The 16195-nt window shown below is 48.3% G+C and overlaps 1 protein-coding gene across 2 annotated transcripts in view; it reads left to right on the top strand.

Moving 5' to 3' along the window:
• The first annotated feature begins 406 nt into the window (after positions 1-406).
• Cdh1 (cadherin 1) overlaps positions 407-16195 on the top strand; it is a 69395-nt gene continuing 53606 nt past the window's right edge. The window contains 2 exon segments of one of the 2 annotated variants that reach the window (NM_031334.1): positions 407-580; positions 1332-1458. In NM_031334.1, coding sequence (NP_112624.1) covers positions 533-580; positions 1332-1458 — 175 coding nt within the window. In that variant the 5' untranslated portion in view covers positions 407-532. 2 annotated transcript variants of the gene reach the window in all.

The following is a 16195-nucleotide window of genomic DNA, read 5'->3' on the forward strand; positions in this document are numbered from 1 at the left end:
CGACACACACACACACACACACACACACACACACACACACACACACACACACGTTAAAATGTCATTTAAAATCCTTAAGACAATGTAAATCAAACCAAACAAACTCATCTAACCAAACAAAATAAATACAAACAAAACAGAAACCTAGATGAAGAGTAAAGTCTTTTGTAACTGCAAGTCTCAGTGGGCCAGAGCACAGCTAGGCTAGGATTCGAGCGACCGAGGAATAAGGAAGCAAGGAAGTCTCCTAAGCCCGGCCCATGTCACCAATTTACAGACGGGTGGAGGAAGTTGAGGGCAGTGCGGGCTCCTTGGTTGCCACCTGCAGGTGCGTCCCCAGCCAATCAGCGGCGCCGGGGGCGGTGCCTGCGGGCTCACCTGGCGGCCGCAGCCTCTGCTTGGCTCACTGGTGTGGGAGCCGCGGCGCACTACTGAGTTCTCAAGAACTTCTGCTAGACTTCAGCCCGGCCTAACCCGGCCCTGCCCGACCGCACCCGAGCTCAGTGTTTGCTCGGCGTTTGCCCGGCCAGCCATGGGAGCCCGGTGCCGCAGCTTCTCCGCGCTCCTGCTCCTGCTGCAGGTATGTGGAGGGTCCCACGACCCGCTTCGCTTTTTCGCTTTTTTTTTTTTTTTTTTTTTGCCTTCTGTGGTTCCACTTCCCTTCTTCCAAGAAAGTTGGGCTCCAGAGGGCCAGATCGCCCTGGAGGCTACGCTGTGCAGGGAGGGAGGTCCAGGAGAGCGCAGAGGGGCCGCCTCTCGCTTAGGTTCCCAGGTGGGGGCGCGCCACGCTGCCGTCTCCCGGGACCCCGAGTTGAGCAGGGTCCCTGTTTGAGACGGACGGAGGAGGCGTGTATTAGGATGGGGGCCTGCCTGTAGAAGGTGGGGGACAGAAGGAGCGCGGACGACCCGAGATAAGGAAAGGGATTTTAGTACCACAAAAAGCACCTGCCATGTGAGGGAGGGACCGTAGATTGGAGATGGGCTCTCTAAGGTAAGAGGGAAGTCCGAGGCGTTGGTTGAGACCGTTCGCGGTCTAAGAAAGTGGTGTCCGGAAAGAGTAAAGGCGTCTCCAGTGAGATGCAAATGGAGCTAGGAGAGAAAGGTAGACCCGGTTGCCAGGTGGTGGCCCCAGATGCCCCCTCCCCCAAAGGCTCTTGGAGCTGAGCTTGGAGGCTGGTTTCGGGTTGAGAGGGTTGCGTCCCGGTCTGCCCCGAGGGGGTCCTCCCACAAATCCCGACCGCCCAGGCGAGGGAAGGGTTACTCTTGGTTTCGGTGTGGGCTGTTGGGAACCCCCTCAAGTCACCAGTTTGTCTACCTTCTCGCCACCCCAGGTCTCCTCGTGGCTTTGTCAGCAGCCGGAGTCGGAGTCTGACTCCTGCCGTCCCGGCTTCAGTTCCGAGGTCTACACCTTCCTGGTGCCGGAGAGGCACCTGGAGAGAGGCCACATCCTGGGCAGAGGTAAGGGAACTCCACTGCGTTAATCGGCCGAGTGGGGTCGGATAGGGAAGGCGCCAAGAAATTGTGCTACTTTGTCGGTAGGATGGAATGGGCAGAACTCTCCCTTGGGATTTAGGCAGATTTGGGAGTCTATTTATTGATTGTGGTTGATCAAGGCAGATATGTCTGTCTCTGCTATTTATACAGGGCAGAAACGGGCCAAGGGTATTTAGAGGTCATCGGTATTTCTCCAACCGATTACTGGAGCCAGTCTGTCATTCCAGACCGCCAAACCTGCTGGGTAGGGCCAGTTGAACTGTATATCCATTTAATGATGAGCAATTGGAGGCTCAAAGAGTGACTTCACGGGGTCAACAGGGCAGGCATTTGAACCGGGATTTGACTCCCACTATTTAGGTATGGCCACTGAGGAACTGACTCATAACTCATGAACATGACTTGTGGTTTTTGTTCATAAAGATAAAAATACTTGATACAGGTATTGCTTTTCCAAGGAATACTTTATTTATTTATTTATTTATTTTTTACTTTCTTTAAGAAAAAAGGTAGCTCTGGTTCATATATTCAAGGACTCAATATATATTCAGGTCTTACTGTGATAATCTAGAATTTTCTTTAACTGTTGGGCATGGCTGGGAGCAAGGCAAGAGGACCAGGTGTTTTGTTGTTGTTGTTTGTTTTTTAACTGGTTTCCCTAATTTCCAAATGCTTCTTTGGCACCAAAATGGCTTCTCTCATGAGGAGTTTAGTTGATCCCAAAAGTATGATAAACAAAAGGGAATAATTTTAGAAGGAGAACTCACCCAATCCCTTTCTGGGAATACTTTGACCACGTTTGTTCTTCCAGCCATAAGCCACCTGAACAATCTACAGCAACCGTGATGGCGCCTAAAACTTTGTTGTGAGCCTTGCGAGTTGGGTCCAGGTTTGGTGGTGCATTTTACAGAGAAACAGCAGCTCCGTTGGGATTGGCTAGTCTTACTTGCTTTTCTGAGACCTGACTGGTTTGGTGGAACTTTTTTTTTTTTTTTAAGATTTATTTATTTATTTCATGTATGTGAGTACACTGTAGCTGCCTTCAGACACACCAGAAGAGGGCGTTAGATCTCATTACAGATGGTCGTGAGCCACCATGTGGTTGCTGGGAATTGAACTCAGGACCTCTGGAAGAGCAGCCAGTGCTTCTCACCACTGAGCCATCTCTCCAACCCATTGGTGGAACTTTCTAAGGGTCCAGAAAGGCTGCAGCCCCGTGGGCCTGAGGTTGGAGTGGTTAGGGATCCTTCAGCCAGTCTCCACTTGATTCCTGCCCAAGGAATAATTTGAGCCTCTGGTAGGTTGCTGAGAGCATTTCAGGATGCCCTTCAGTGGCACTTTGGGATGGACTGGTGAGGGATGAGTGGCCTAGGATGTTTCCGAGGGTGGCAGTGAGTGTCTGAGAATAAGTAGATGTCACTCAGTGTGGAGCAGAGCAGGCTTAGACATGGGAGCGCTTATATATCAGGGATCCCAATGCAGTGCCTCAGTTAGGACCGCCTATGTCAGCAGCGCTGAGGATGAGACCTGTAATGGCCTGTTACAGGTTAGCCAGGAACTTTACCACCTGTGTGTTGGTCGGGTTTTTTGTTTGTTTGTTTGTTTGTTTGTTGAGACAGGATCTCCCTATGTGATTCTCCTGCCTCAGACTGTGCTGGGATTACATGCTCACTTTGGCACTAACCTGGTTTTTATTTTGCACCTCTAAGGGCTAGTGAATAGTCACTAACACCACTGGTTATCGGTGACAAGATCACTTAAAACTGATAGTACCACCTGTTCACTTTGGTCCCGTGAGGCGAGTGAGTCATTTACCTAAAGTAAAAATGAGAATGTCTGGAGGGTGGACACCATTCCAGTCCTCAAGGAACTCACGAGCCTGACTGGCTTCTGTATTGCCTGAAGCATCTACTGCAGGTCCTCCTCTTCTTGGTTTCCTTTTCTCCCGAAGAGAAGACAAAAATAAGTGAAAATGTGTGCTGCTGCTTGGTGTGGTGGTTCACACCTGTGACCAGCATTCCGGAAGTGAAGTGTGTGAGCTGCCTCCCTGGTGGTTCACACCTGTGACCAGCTCTTGGGGGAGGGGGGGAAGCTCTGAGGCCAGAGGCTTGCTAAAAGCTGGACGTTTGAGGTCAGCCTGGTCTATGTAGTGATTTACCTTGACTACCGAGTGAGATGAGACCTTTCCTAAAAGAACAAGAAAGAAAAAGAAGAAGGAAGGAGAGAGATGGGAGAGGAGGGAGGGGGCGCGGGATATGTGTGTGCGTTTTCGGGGAAAACACAGTCCATTGTGAAAATTGAGGACAGAGGTCTTGAGGTAGGGGGAGCTGAGAGTGGCTGGCTCTGATGGAGATAGAGCTTGCCCTGTGGGAGTTAAAGAGCCTCCCCGCTGAGAGCATGCTCAGTGGGAGGTAGAGAGCCCCGCCACCACCGGTGGTTTAGGTGGGAGAAGCAGCTTCCACACAGCAGCCCACAAGCTTCCAAGCTTCCCCGGGCTGGTTCCAGTTCCCCTTAAGTCTGAGGCTCCACCACTACTCTCCAGGGGTCTAATCGCACCAGTGGAATGTGGAATTGCTCTAGATCAGAGGTATCTTTCCAGAAATCACACATTGTACCCCCAGAAACTGCTTTGTGTAAAAGAATTGCCTTCGTTTAGGAAGGTGGAGACACTCTTTGGACCTGGGGAAACAGAGGATTGTGGTATTGGGTCCACTATGCAGGCTCCTGAGAATCTGACACTGGTGGCTAAAAGGTCAAAAATAGGCTTTGATGTGGTTGGTTAGCATCATCCCGGTGTCCCAAGAGCTCACCTGTAGATTCTTTGGCTTCTAAAATGCAGAATCTTCAAAGCCAAAACCCAACCCCCTCCACTATCTAAGCATATTCTTTAGTTAGGTTGGTTTGTTTGTTTATTGTTTCTGTTGTTTGTTTTTGAGACAGGATCTCCCTATGTAGCCTTAGCTGGGTTGGAATTCACTGTTGTAGACCAGGCTGCCTCTGAACTCACGGAGATCCCTCTGCTTCTGCTTCCTGAGTGCTGTTCTGTTTCTATTTCTTGTTTTTGTTTTTGTTTTTTTGACACAGGGTCCCAGGTATCTCAGGCTGGCCTGCAACTCTCTAGGTAGTAGAGGATGACTGAATTTGTGATCTTTCTGCTCCCACTTTTCCAGGGCTAGGATACAAGTGTGTACCGCCATACTGCTTCTTGTTTGTTTTTAAGCTGATTCAGGGTTTGTTTTTAATCTGTATGTATGTGTGTCAGGGGCTACACTAATCTCTGTCCTGTTCTAATTTTAGTCTGTGTGCAGCAGAGTGAAGCACTCTGGTTTATTGAGAGAGGGTCTAACTCAGGCTGGTATGGAACTCACAGTGTAGCCCACATTAGCCTTGAACTCATGGTGGTAATCCTCCTGCCTCAGTTTTCTGAATGCTGGGATTCCCAACAACAATCACCAAGTCCAGTTTAAGCTGCTTCTTCAGAGTTGATTATTTTCCCTTTCTTTTTCTCTTTAGCACAAACTTTTCAGGGGCCCAGGCTCCTTGACTAATACACCAAGGTACATCCCTGTGGAGTGCTGATAAATCCTTTAATTGATGGCTTCCACAGCTTTACAATGTCTGTAGGACAAACGGGCCTGTTTTTTGGGCCGGGCTCTGGTTATTTGATGGATTGACCTAGTTCCCAGGCAGCCACCTGTGTGGACTAAATACACCCATTTCTTCTCCATTCCGAAGGATGTGCTGAAAGCTGCTTGGACAGTGAGAAAAGCAAACATAGAAACCTGCTTTAGGGTCCCCTTACATCATCAGATACCCACTTCCCACCCCCAGCTTCCTGAACTTTCCCTAATTACTCATGCTGGTGACTAGGGCTCATGTGGGCCATCCCAGGAAGGAGAGTAGTGGCTGCCATTCTGTCCTTGCTTTTGTGTCTCCCGAGGAGTGTAGGTGGTGAGGTCACTGGCTAAGCCAGGCCATTTAAGGAAGCTGCCCCAGCTCCTGCCCCACCTCTGCCAGGTGTGTATGGAAATCCCTGTTTACTCTCTGGGGCTTTTTACTGGCTGAAATGCTCACCTTGGTATCTGTTACTCATTCCCTTCCAAGAGCAGCACCAGATAAGCCAGGTGTGGAGACAATCAGCTCTTGAAATCTCCCACAAGCTGCCAAACCCCTAAAATCAGCAAGAGACACCCAACATAGTCCAGACTCAGCCGCCTAGGGTTTTATTCTGCCTCACCGTTATCTCTTTTTGGGGCATAAAGTTTTCCAAAGGGAAGAATGAAATCAGTATAGCAAGTCGTTGAGAAAGTACAGAAAGGCTCAGGTTGAACTTCAATAGCTGCTACTAATGTGGCTTTACATAAATAAGACAGTTTACCACTATGAAACTCAGTTTACCCATCTGTTGGGTGTGAAGAATCATGTATATTTGTTGTGTTATATGCACTAGTGCATATTTGATTAGTAAACACCTGGTGCTAGCTGGAGTATGGGCATCTGGCTGTCCATATCGAGTTGCTGTTTTATGCCAGTGCTAGGCTAGACTCTGGGGCTAAAGCAATGAATGAAACGTATGTGGCTGGGGCTGGAGAGGTGGCTCAGTGGTTAAGAGCACTGACTGCTCTTCCAGAGGTCCTGAGTTCAAATCCCAGCAGCAGATGGTGGCTCACGACCATCTGTAATGAGCTCTGATGCCCTCTTCTAGTGCATCTGAAGATAGGTATGGTGTACTCATAATAAATAAATAAATCTTAGAAAGCTTATATGGGGGTTGGGGATTTAGCTCAGTGGTAGAGCGCTTGCTAGTCCCTGGGTTCGGTCCCCAGCTCCGAAAAAAAAAAAAAAAGCTTATATGGCTGAACATAAATATGGGACCGGGCGAAATGCAGGAATGTAAAGAAAGTAGGCATAATAAGGGCCAGTGAGCTGGGTGTGGTGGTGCACTCAGGAGATAGAGCCAGGCAGATCTCTGAGGTCAAGGACAGTCAGGGTTACACAGAAATTCTGTCTCAAGAAGAAAAAAAAAATCAGTGAGCAAAGGCACCTGCCACCAAGCCTGAAGACCTGAATTTGGTCCACAGGACCCACATGGTAGGAAAGAAAGGACTTCCAACGTTTATTCTCTAACCTCCACATGCATACCTGAGAGTACACTCCCAATAAGTAATGTTTATTTTGTTGCTGTTATGTTTTTTGTTTTAAAGCCGAGGATGGGGGTGCACGCATTGAATCCTAGCACTCAGAAGGCAGAGTTCAAGGCCAGCCTGGTCTACATAGGAAATTCCAGGCTCTGTAGGTCTATTTAGTGAGACCATGTTTTAAAGATTAAAGAAAGTCTTGAATTCCTCCACACCCTGACCAAGGTCCTATAGTGAAACTCTGGCCCCTCCCCCATCGCTGCTGTTGCCAAACTCAGTCTCTCACTACTACCCACATCCTGATAGTCAGGGCAAGACCATTTGTAAAGATAGGGCTTTGTCTGGATAAACAACTCCAGGAAAGAGAAACAGCAGTTGTACAGAGCCTTAGCAGTATTCCCCAAAACCACCTATATAAGTCTTCACCTTTCAGAGACACCCCTCCCCTCCTCGAGAGTGTTTGCCCTGCGCCGGTTGAGGTAAATAAACTGTCCAGTTTGTGGAGGTCAGTCTCCAGTCTCTTTTCTGTTTGTCTCTAAGTTGCTTCAGAAATTTACCAAGAATTACTAAATAAAGCCAGGCGTCATAGTCCATACCTGTATCCCAATGCTTCAAAGCCTGAGGCAGAAGGATCTCAAATGTGAGGCTAGCCTGGGCTACCTGTGGAACCCTGCCTTTGGCAGAAGGTCTCTTTAAAAAGCTGGTCATGGGGTTGGGGGTTTAGCTCAGTAGTAGACGCTTGCCTACCAAGCGCAAGGCCCTGGGTTCGATCCCAGCTCCGGAAAAAAAAAAAAAAAAAAGCTGGTCATGGTGGAATCTAAGGCAGGACGAGGGTTAGATGTTTAAGGACAGTCTGATTCTGTAGTGGGTTTCAGGCTCTCTAGGGCTTTGCACTGAGACCTTGTTTTAGTAAGAGGAGGAGGAAGCAGAAGAAAAAGTAAATAATTTCTTAGGCACCCAGTAGGACTACAAGTCTTGTTTTGAACAAATGAATGGATGCATAAATCAACCTTTGCTACTCACCTCAGTGTTTCTCAGGCTTCATTCTGTATCCTCAGAGCAGCACTGCCCTGGCGGGTAAGTGAGCAGGGCACAGTAGGTCCTCTGGAATCTCTAATTGTACTTGTGAGGGCTCTCTGCCCAGCAGTCTCCCTGGAAGCTGAGCCTAGCCCTAGGCTTGTCCTTGGCAAACCAGGCACTTTTCTCTGATAGCTTCCGAGGCTACAGAAGGGACACATCAAACCCGGGTCTGGAAATGAACAGTTAGTCTTTTTAAACTGATTTTCTTCTGTCAATTAAACTTTTATTTTATTTTTTGAGACGCACTATGTAACCTTGGCTGGCCTAGCGCTCCCTAGGCCTTTGGTTGGAGATCTGCCTGGCTTTTGCCTGGGTGTTGATATATAGGCATTCACCACTCTATGCCAGGCCCTGCTTAGGAGCTGACTTGGAACTCATCATGTGGCGCTGGCTTACAATGTTGGGTCCTCTTGCTTACACCTCCCAAATGTTGGAATAACCAATGTGCACACAACCCAGCAGCCCTGGCCTTAGTTTCCCAGTCTGTAAAGTGGATATAACCATATGCATATATATCCTAGGGGCATGTACCAAATGTTCAGTGAATACTTAGTATAGGACCCCCTGTGGGGCCCTCAGTCTAAGACTTTCCCTTTCCATTGTAAGCTTGGTTTGAAAGTTGGTTGAAAGTTTCCCTAAGCTCTTCTCCCGCCCAGCAAACCAGCCAAACCAGTTTCCTCATTCCCGGTACTTCTGTAGTAAGCAAACACTGCTTTGCAAACGGTTGACCAGGACTTGCCTTTGTTAGAAGAGGAAGTCCAATGGCATTTTCATCCTTACAATACTGGGAGTGGGCTGTGGTGGCTTTGTTGTGCCTTAGAGAAAGGGTTCAAACCCAGCTGGAAGTAGGGCCCAGACGAGCTGGGGATTGGGAATTCAGGATGGCCTTAAGTTGTTTGTTCCAGAAATCTCAGTTTTTAAAACTATTTCATAATACACATGCTTAAGGATACCTATCTGTTGACCCATTGCAAAATGCTCTCTGGCTCAGCTCGAGACTGGTTCATTCCCCACGGACAAGAACCGAGTCATCTAGCCATTGACAAATACAGATTTACTCTTCTACAAATTTACTGGACCTCATGTTCAAAAAGATGTGCCTGCCTTTGCCTCCCAAGTGCTAGGCTATTAAAGGCCTACGATACCATACTGATGGACACACGTTCATTTTCCTGTTAGACCAGGAGTTAGGTCGCAGGTGACCGTTTGACAAGTAAACACCTGGTGCCAGCCAGGGTGTGGGCATCTGGCTCTTTATCCTGAGGCCCAGGATCCAAGAGCACCCTTGGTCAATGGTGCCAGGGGACCCAGAAATGTAGCCAGTGCATCGGAGATCCAGCCTCTATCCTCAGGGATGTTCAGGAAAATCTCTGCTTACAGAGTCTTCTGCAGGGCATTTGGGAGGAGGGGCCGGCAGGAATGATCACTTTTACCTGCTGGACCTTTTTAAGTAAGAGGGTGTGGCCAGGCACAGTGAAGTTTCCTCCAGGGCCTTGGGCCTTTTTATCCACTAGTGAGGCTATTCTCTTTCTATCCCCCCCGCCCCCCGTTTTCTACACAGGGTTTCCCCAGTGTAGCCATGGCTATCTTGGGATTTGCTCTGTATACCGGATGGCCTCGAACTCAGTCTGTTTACATATGGCTGACACTGAGACTTCCTCTTTACCCTGTCTCCTCAGCCAGGGCTTCCCCTGACCAGATTTCCCCTGGGTATCTTCTCAACATCCTTGAAAAAGTCTTGGGGTGTGGCTCTGTGATCAGGCCAGGTCTAACGAGTGTGAGGCCCTGGTTTTGATCCCTAGCAGCACTGAGGAAAAGCAGAAACAGAAATTTTACCCAGTTTTCTACTGACTATGACCAAATTCCGGTGGAGCCTATTTCCTTTCCTGAGGAGGGATTTCCTCCTTCCCCCTAGAGACACCTCTGGGCCTCAATCTCATTGATTTTTGTGATGTTAAAATTCAGTCATTGCCTTTGAGAGGGCTTTTCCCCCTTTTGCTTCTGCTTGGGGCTATTTTTACAGTCTTTCCCTTTACTGCTGTGGGGACCCTAACCCCTAGGAGACCTAACTCCTAGGCTGGCCCTTCATCCTTTTGCCTCATTGTTTCCCAGGCTGGTTTTGAGCTTGCTCTGCAGCCTCCTGCATCAGCCCACCTCCTAGTACTTGAGATGGTGGGCCTGAGCCACAGGCCTGGCTCAGCCTCCTGACCCTCACATACAGATGCATACAAACTGAACAGCCTTGTCTTTTTCAATGTCCTGGGTCCTGTTAGGGCAGGGAGGGAAGATCTTCGTTCTTGTATGAGGAGGGGGGTAGGAAAATGGCTCACACCTCTAACAACTTATGTTCCAACTTGGACTTGCTTAGGGCACAGAAGCCAGATAGATGTGGGAGATGTGTGAGAGGGGGAGGGGACAATGCTTAGATGCTACCACCAGGATTTCATGAGGTAGGCCTGAAGATGAACCTGTTCCCCATGAGCAAGCTCATAAATGGCGACCAGCTCAGGCCCCTGTGGGATAATTGGCCTCATCCTAGATAATAATTACTTAGCTTTGTAATTAGGAGAGCTTGTAAGAAGCCGAAAGTGTTTCAGATTTATTTTACCTGGACAAGTTCAAGACTAAACTAACACCTGTTTCTGTGGTTTGGCATTCGGACCCATCTGTTTCCAAAGGAGGTCCTACAGCAGCTTCTTCTGGTTCTCTTCCCTGCTCCCTCCTTTCTCCCATTTTTTTTTCTTTTTTTTTTTTTTCGGAGCTGGGGACTGAACCCAGGGCCTTGCCCTTGCTAGGCAAGCGCTCTACCACTGAGCTAAACCCCCAACCCCCCCCTCCTTTCTCCCAGCATCGCCATTTCTCCATCCAGTGTTCAGAGTGAGAGCTGGGGACCGAACCCAGGGCCTTGTGCTTGCTAGGCAAGCGCTCTACCACTGAGCTAAATCCCCAAACCCCGTGATTTTTCTTTTTTAATGAGACAGGGACTCAGTTTGTAGCCTTGGCTGCCTGGCACTATGTAAAAGTGGCTGGCCTCAAACTCAGGCATATCTACTTGCTTCCACCTCCCAAGTGCTGAGATTAAAGGCATGTGCCACTGTAAGGCCAGAGTGGTGATTTTCTTTAAAAATTAAATTAGGAAGTATTAATCTTGTTTAAAATTGCTTGGGATTCCCTGCTTTACACCAAATAAAAAAACCTGCCCATGACTTCCAAGGCTCCGGGGCTGGGTCCCTCCCATCACAGCCCATGGGTTGGGTCTTCATTTTTTCCCCACTCGCCACATGTACTGTGTTCAGATGCTTTGCTTCCTGATAGTGCTCACTACCATGGTAACTCAGGCTGAGGCTGGTTTTGAACTCCTAATACTCCTGCCCAGGAATAGTAGCATCTCAGGTATGTGCAACCATGCCTAATATATTACCTGTTGGTGATGTCTGTAACCACTCACCTGTGTCCTGCAAAACTTTGCTAAGATGTTGCCCATTCAGTGAGGACTCCTCTCTTTGCTTTGTTTTTCTGTAGCCCTCCCAGCCCTGTCTTCCGGTGGCTTTGGTGAGGATGAGATCCAGGGTCTTGTGCAAGATGTACCCCATTGCTCAGCCACATCCCCAGCCTCTCTCTGGCACTCCCCACCACGGAACCTGTCATGTGATTTGTGCATTTCCTCAGTTCACAGTCTTCTATAAAAACACAAATTCTATCTAGGAGGTCAGGGCATTTTGTGGTGGGTTTTTTTTTTTTTTTTCCTTTTTTTTTTGGAGCTGGGGACCGAACCCAGGGCCTTGTGCTTGCTAGGCAAGCGCTTTACCACTGAGCTAAAACCCCAACCCCCTTTTTTTGGTTCTTAAGCTGTATTCCAGGCGGCAGAACAGAGGTGAGGCCATATCAAGTTTTTAGTCCTCATCTGTTGAATGAGTGAACGGAGGAGTGAGAGGTTCAGAAGGTACATAAGGCTCTGTACAATTTTCTTTCTTTCTTTTTTTTTTTTTTTTTTTTGGTTCTTTTTTTCGGAGCTGGGGACCGAACCCAGGGCCTTGCGCTTCCTAGGTAAGCGCTCTACCACTGAGCTAAATCCCCAGCCCTACAATTTTCTTTAGAAGCTATGCTGTAGTTTTATTTTTTTTTCTAAGACAAAACGCACGCACACAAAACTAGCAAACAAAGATACAGTGGGCCCTTGGAGTGTGAGCTCCTGAGGAGGAAGGGTTGCTATGCTGTGTCTCTTCTTGGCACCCCCTGGTTTCCCTGTACAGCTACAGTATAACCTTACCTAATTGTCTTGTTACAAAGAAGTTTGCTGCTCAGAGTCAAAGGTCAGATGAGTCACTTGGGCCTCACACTTCTGGGTGTAAGGAGGCACCAGATGGAAATCTCGAGGAACACCCGACACCCCTTTGCCTTTCCGTTGTCAGGCAGCACCACCCTGAAGCAGGCTCTCAGCTATGCCCTCTCACCTTCATCCTGCAGCCCATTAATTGTTCAAGACCTTCTTGGCAGGTCCTAGCATCTTGGAAGGAGCTTGACGAAAGATGTACAAAGCTCAAGGACAAAAATGCAAAGCTGCCCCTATCAGATACTAGCTCTCAGGGCTAAGAGCCATTCAGTTGACCAATATCCATTGAGAGTAGAGTTCTACATCCTTATGGAAGATACAGCACTGTGTTTCATGGAGAGAGGTGCCAACTCAAAATACAGGACATTACTTCTTTTTGAGACAAAGTCACCAAGTATCCTTTGGTCTGGAGCTGGCGATGTAGACCATGTTGCCCTGGAACTCACAAGAGATTTGCTAGCTTCTGTCTCCCAAGTGCCTAGGATTAGTGACACACACCACCACTTAACACACACAGTACACACCCAGGAATAAAAGTAAAACATAAATAAAAAGCAAAAAATGGTTGCAGAATTGTTCAGTGGTAGGGTGCTTGCCTAAGATAAATGGACTCTAGGCTTACCTATTCATTTATGTGTCTGTCTATTTTGTGAGACAAGCTTTTTCTGTGTAGCCTTGGCTGTCCTGGAACTCACATTGTAAACCAGGCTGATGTATCTGCCTCTGCCTCTGGAGCACCAGGGTTAAAGGTGTGTGCCACCAACACCCATCTGGGCCTCGGGTTTAAACCCAGTATGGGTTTAAAAATATTGAAACCATTGGGCCTTGCATAAAGTTAGATTGGGTCTTGTGGGTGCTGACCTCCCACGCTTTCAAGTACTTATTGGTAGCATTCACTGAACAAGCCTGAGGGCTGGGAACAGCCCTGGCATCTTTCAAAGGGTATCAGATTCAAACCAGAATCGAATGCTCTTTCCCAGTCACCCCACCTCTTGGCTTGTTGCCTAAGGAAAATGGCTCTAGTCTGGTCCCCAAAGTTCTCATGGCAGTCGGGAGAGATGGTCCGTTTCCATCGCAACCTCTGGGGCACTGCCCTGGTGACCTGCTGCTGATGTAGAAATGTAGAAGCCAACAGACTGCAGACCTCCACCCCCACAGATTCCTCACAATGACTGTGTGGGAGTGTTTGAAAAGGGAACAAGCTGACCAACTTGTTTGTGGGAAAGTTGTGGCTTTCCTCTCAGCAAACATCACTCATTGAGTCAGAGTGGGACATACCTGGGCACTTGAACAGGTGGGGCAAGGTCCTGAGTCACAGAGAGGCCTCTCACCTGGTAAGGTTTCTCTTTCAAAGTCTGAACCAACCATGACGTCACCCACCTGGGATCTACATCCTTTCAGGCTGCCTCTCTCAAAAAACAGGCATCTGAAGGAGGAATGATGAGATGGAAGCAAATTGGAAATGGGACAAAACAAAGGGAAAAAGCCAGAGAGAAATGTCAAGAGACACAGATACGGGCGTACACGTTTGCACACAGGAGTTCTATAAAAACACAAAACCCTAAGCCCTAATACATGCAAATGACCTGTGGGAACAGAAACAAACGTCCTGGCACATTAGGAGACAGCATCCAAAGAGGCTGTTGAGTTTGTTGGCCATGGGCTTCTCCATTGAGACACACTTAGAGAAAATGAAGTTTTCATTTGTAAGTGGTTATCAGTTGGAGGTAGCCTCTGGGTTGGGGTCGGGCCCGGCGTCCACTTTTCTCCTCTCTAAGTCCCCGTTTGATGCACACCCCCATGCATGCTGCCGCAGTCTCTGAGTTCATACGAGCTTTGATCACATTGTGTTTCGAGGGGTTCCTTCATGTCCTCCAGTCCCCTCTTTGCTGGGTTCCCTGGGTCTCCCTAAGGGGAGGGATTTGGTAGAGATATTCCAGTTATGGTTGATTGTTCCAAGGTTCCTCACTCTGCCAGTTGTTTATTGGTCCATTTTTCTGGCTTCCTGCCCAGGAGTTTTGCAGACATGGCCGGTGCTTAGTAGCTTCTTGATGAAGTTCACGTAGGCAGTTTCACGACCACCCAGGCTTGGCAGACTAAACCCGTGGAGAAAGTGGAGAAAGTTCATAAAATAAACAGGGTATATTCTTTCTAATCTACATCCACCTGTTATTGCAGCCATCGGGGAGACTGAGGCAGGAGGATCTAGTTCAGGGTGAGTCTAGGTAACATTAGGAGATTATCTCACAGTGATGATGAGGGAAGCAGCCAAGCCCTTTGTGCACCTCACAGGTGGGAGGCTCTGGGCTCTGACTGGAGCCTTTGGTTGTGAAACTTCCTTGTCCACCACCTCAGCTGTTTTTTTTCTTCTGGAATCAGTTATGATTTCTCCACCTTTCCCCCTTCTGTTGCTAATGCTTTCACTTGAACAATAGGAGTCCTTAGGGGGTTGGGGATTTAGCTCAGTGGTAGAGCGCTTCCTAGGCAAGCGCAAGGCCCTGGGTTCGGTCCCCAGCTCCAGAAAAAAAGAACCAAAAAAAAAAAAATAGGAGTCCTTAGAACCTGGGAAGGAAATAAATACCTTTCAGATGACACCCTGTCTTAAGGGGAAAAAAGGCCTAGGGACCAGGTCACCAAGTGTCAGGTTAATCAATGGATGTCAAGATGACTCCCGAGGCTCATTCTTCAGTTGGTGAAATTACAGGAGGAACATAGCGTGTTAGTCATCTAGGAGGTGGGAGGGGATAGAGGGAAGAGAGGGACCTAGGGCCTGGGCGTCCTCCATCCTTTCACCTGAACAATTGGAGTACTTGAAACACCCTTGCAGGTGCGGGAAGAGGCCACAGGCATCTGACACTCCCCCCCCCCTCCAGGCCCCTCAGTCCGCCCCTCCCAGCCCCTCCCGTCCTCCCAGCTGGAGTTTTAAGAGGTTGTGAGCCTTCTCTGGTGGTGCTGGGAACTTTTACAAGAACAGTATGCGCTCTTAACCACTTGCACCAGCTCTCCAGCCCCGTCTAGTACTTTAATTTGTACATAAATTAGCAAGTTCAGGGGATGCAGAGGAACTCGCCAGGGGTCAGAACCAGACATTTTCACCGAACAATAGCTGCTGTGGGTTGATTAACTACCGAAGTAGTTACTATACTGACAATTCCATTTCTAGATCATATAGTGGGAGCTTGTAAAAGCTGCTTACCCAGTCCCCCGTGGAGGTCTGCATGGTAAAGGTACTCTCAACCACGTCTACAGTCACCCTTCCCCGGTCAGCAGTGCCTGCCTGAGAATGCTCACTTGCAAGCTCCTGGGAAGGACCCTGAGGCCCCCCCATGCAGTCCCTTCCTAGCGCTGGTCCTTTGGGTACTTAAAGCTTCAAGCTCCTCCCCCCTAATGAAACCTGGAACAAAAGGGTGTTACTGGCTCCCTTGGGCTCCCCTTGAAATCTGGTCACCTAGAGGGCAGTGGTTCTGCTCTCTCCCACCTTTTTTAATCACTATTTTTTTTTTCTGTTCCAAATTACTACCTTTGAGTTTCTCTTCTCTAAATCACTTTGGTGGGAGTGGGAGGTGGAGTGAAGGGTAAGGCAATTAACTCTTCGAGTGCCACGGACAGTTAAAGCATTTTAAAGACACTCATAGTCCTGTGAGTGTGATGGAGGGAAGGTGTCTACCGATAGGGAGCAGCATGATTAATGGATGGTTAGGATGGGGAGTGACGGAGCCTGCTCTCCTCACCATCACTGAGCCTTTGCAGGAGCAACTATTTTGTCTTCTTCAGATGTTTTCTTTTTTTTTTAAATATTTATTTATTTATTATATATAAGTACACTGTAGCTGCCTTCAGACACACCAGAAGAGGGCATCGCATCGAATCCCCATTACAGATGGTTGTGAGCCACCATGTGGTTGCTGGAATTTGAACTCAGGACCTCTGGAAGAGCAGTCAGTGCTCTTAACCACTGAGCCATCTCTCCAGCCCCTTCAGATGTTTTCTAAACCTTAAACTCTGCAAGTCTGAAAGTGATAGCTAGGAGCCTCTCCATTAAAAGCTAAATAAAGATCAGAGATAAGGAAACTCCCATAGTCTCAAACTCCTTCCCTGACTCAGTGGCCTTTGAAACCAACTCCATGTGACTCTAGTGGACACCTTCCTG

This window comes from Rattus norvegicus, chromosome 19 (assembly GCF_036323735.1).
Source record: "Rattus norvegicus strain BN/NHsdMcwi chromosome 19, GRCr8, whole genome shotgun sequence".
Classification (NCBI taxonomy): domain Eukaryota; kingdom Metazoa; phylum Chordata; class Mammalia; order Rodentia; family Muridae; genus Rattus; species Rattus norvegicus.